At 36.7% G+C, this 1,741-nt stretch overlaps 1 protein-coding gene across 1 annotated transcript; it reads left to right on the top strand.

Annotated features, from left to right (window-relative positions):
• The first annotated feature begins 700 nt into the window (after positions 1-700).
• Positions 701-1,741, top strand: LOC114258366 (uncharacterized). Its single transcript, XM_028198332.2, has one exon. It carries the CDS (start codon positions 930-932, stop codon positions 1,485-1,487), a length of 558 nt encoding a protein of 185 aa, XP_028054133.2. The 5' UTR covers positions 701-929; the 3' UTR covers positions 1,488-1,741.

The raw sequence follows: 1,741 nt of genomic DNA, 5'->3' as shown, positions 1-1,741 counted from the left end.
TTTTTACTTTCAATGCATTGTAAACCATATAATTTTAATTTGAGATTTTCATATTTCTATATTTATTATCATATTATATAATTAAAAATTGTACATTGAATTTGAGCAAGGATTATAGCCATCCATTGTACTTGTGTTTCACGTTTGTGCTTGCACAAAAAAAAGTTTTGTATTTTAATTTTAACTTAAATAAAAATTTACACCTGATATGTTTAGGAGGAAGATATTTTATTTATTTTTTGATATTTGATACAATAAAAAACATAAATTAATTTGAAAAAATGTTTTTTATAATCAATGAAAAATAAGTCTATGTGAGTAAAAAATATTTTCAACCTTTAAAATATAAAAAACATTTTTCAGAATAAAATTTTGTTAATATCACATCACACAATCATCACAGCCACCTACCATCATCGCCGTTGCCGCTCTACCACCATGTCACCTCTTTGACCTTTACTTTCGTTTTACCACCGCCACTCCACCACCGTGCCTCTTCTTTTACCTTCACTTTCGTTCCTCCACCACAACCACCACTCTCAAATGTATAAAAATATTTTTTCTAAAAGAAAATATCCGTAAAACATATGTTTTAGGTGCAAACAAACCAAGTGTTATCCTAGGAAATAGTTACAAATATAATTTTTTTGCCTTCACAAATTAAACTAGGAAATGCTAATGAGTGAACCATGGGAAAATGAAATCCACATATCGATCCCTTATTTCCCGCCACACATTGAAACCCTTCACCCAAGTATGTATTCTTCTTTCTCAATTCCACTTCTACAATTCGAAAAAAGTTTCACACCAAATCCAAACGCAACTCATCCACTCTCCTCTACAAAACCCACAACAATTCATAGCTCACACACCAAAATCCAATTCTTAATCACAAAACCCACTTCTCAAAACATCCAAATTCCTAAAAAATGGGCTTAGTTTTCGAAAAAATCGATGTTGAAACCTCCAAATTCGAACTCATCAAATCCACCGACGACTACGAGATCTGCAAATACTCTCTCTCAGTGATCGCCGAGGTCACATACGATTCAACCCACTTCAAAGGCAACAAAGACGGCGATTTTATGACCCTCGCCAATTACATTGGCGTTGTTGGAAATCCCCGGAATTCCATGCCAGAGAAGATCACAATGATAGCTCCAATGATAACCCAATCGTCGTCGGAGAAGATTCCGATGACAGCTCCGGTGGTGACGAAGGAAGTGGAGGATAAGGAGAAGAAGATGATGACTATGCAGTTTATATTGCCAGAGAAGTATAGGAAGCCGGAGGAGGCGCCGAGGCCGGTGGACGAGAGGGTGGTGATTAGGAAGGAGGGGAAGAGGAAGTATGGGGTGGTGAAGTTTGGTGGTGTGGTGACAGAGGAGGTGGTGGTGAAGAAGGTAGAGAAGCTGAGGAAAGGGTTGGAGAGAGATGGGTATAAGGTGATTGAGGAGTTCTTGGTGGCTAGGTACAACCCTCCTTAGACTTTACCTGCTTTTAGGACTAATGAAGTCTTGTTACCCATTAAGTGATTTTCTAGTGTTTTGGGGGGTTTGTGATTGAGTGATTTCCTAATTTAGTTGCATACTTTGTCATCTATTTTGCTTTTGTTTTGTTCTTGACATTGATGCATGATAATTTAGTTTATGTATGTGCAAGAAAAAGTTGTTTGTTGTTGGATGACTTTGAACATCTTGGCTCTTTGTTTGGATGGAATGAATGTTTCAATGGCTCGTTA

Source organism: Camellia sinensis, chromosome 2, assembly GCF_055761805.1.
Source record: "Camellia sinensis isolate YWXY chromosome 2, ASM5576180v1, whole genome shotgun sequence".
NCBI lineage: Eukaryota > Viridiplantae > Streptophyta > Magnoliopsida > Ericales > Theaceae > Camellia > Camellia sinensis.
The sequence above is the reverse complement of the archived record's forward strand: the minus strand, read 5'-3'. Positions and strand labels throughout refer to the sequence as shown.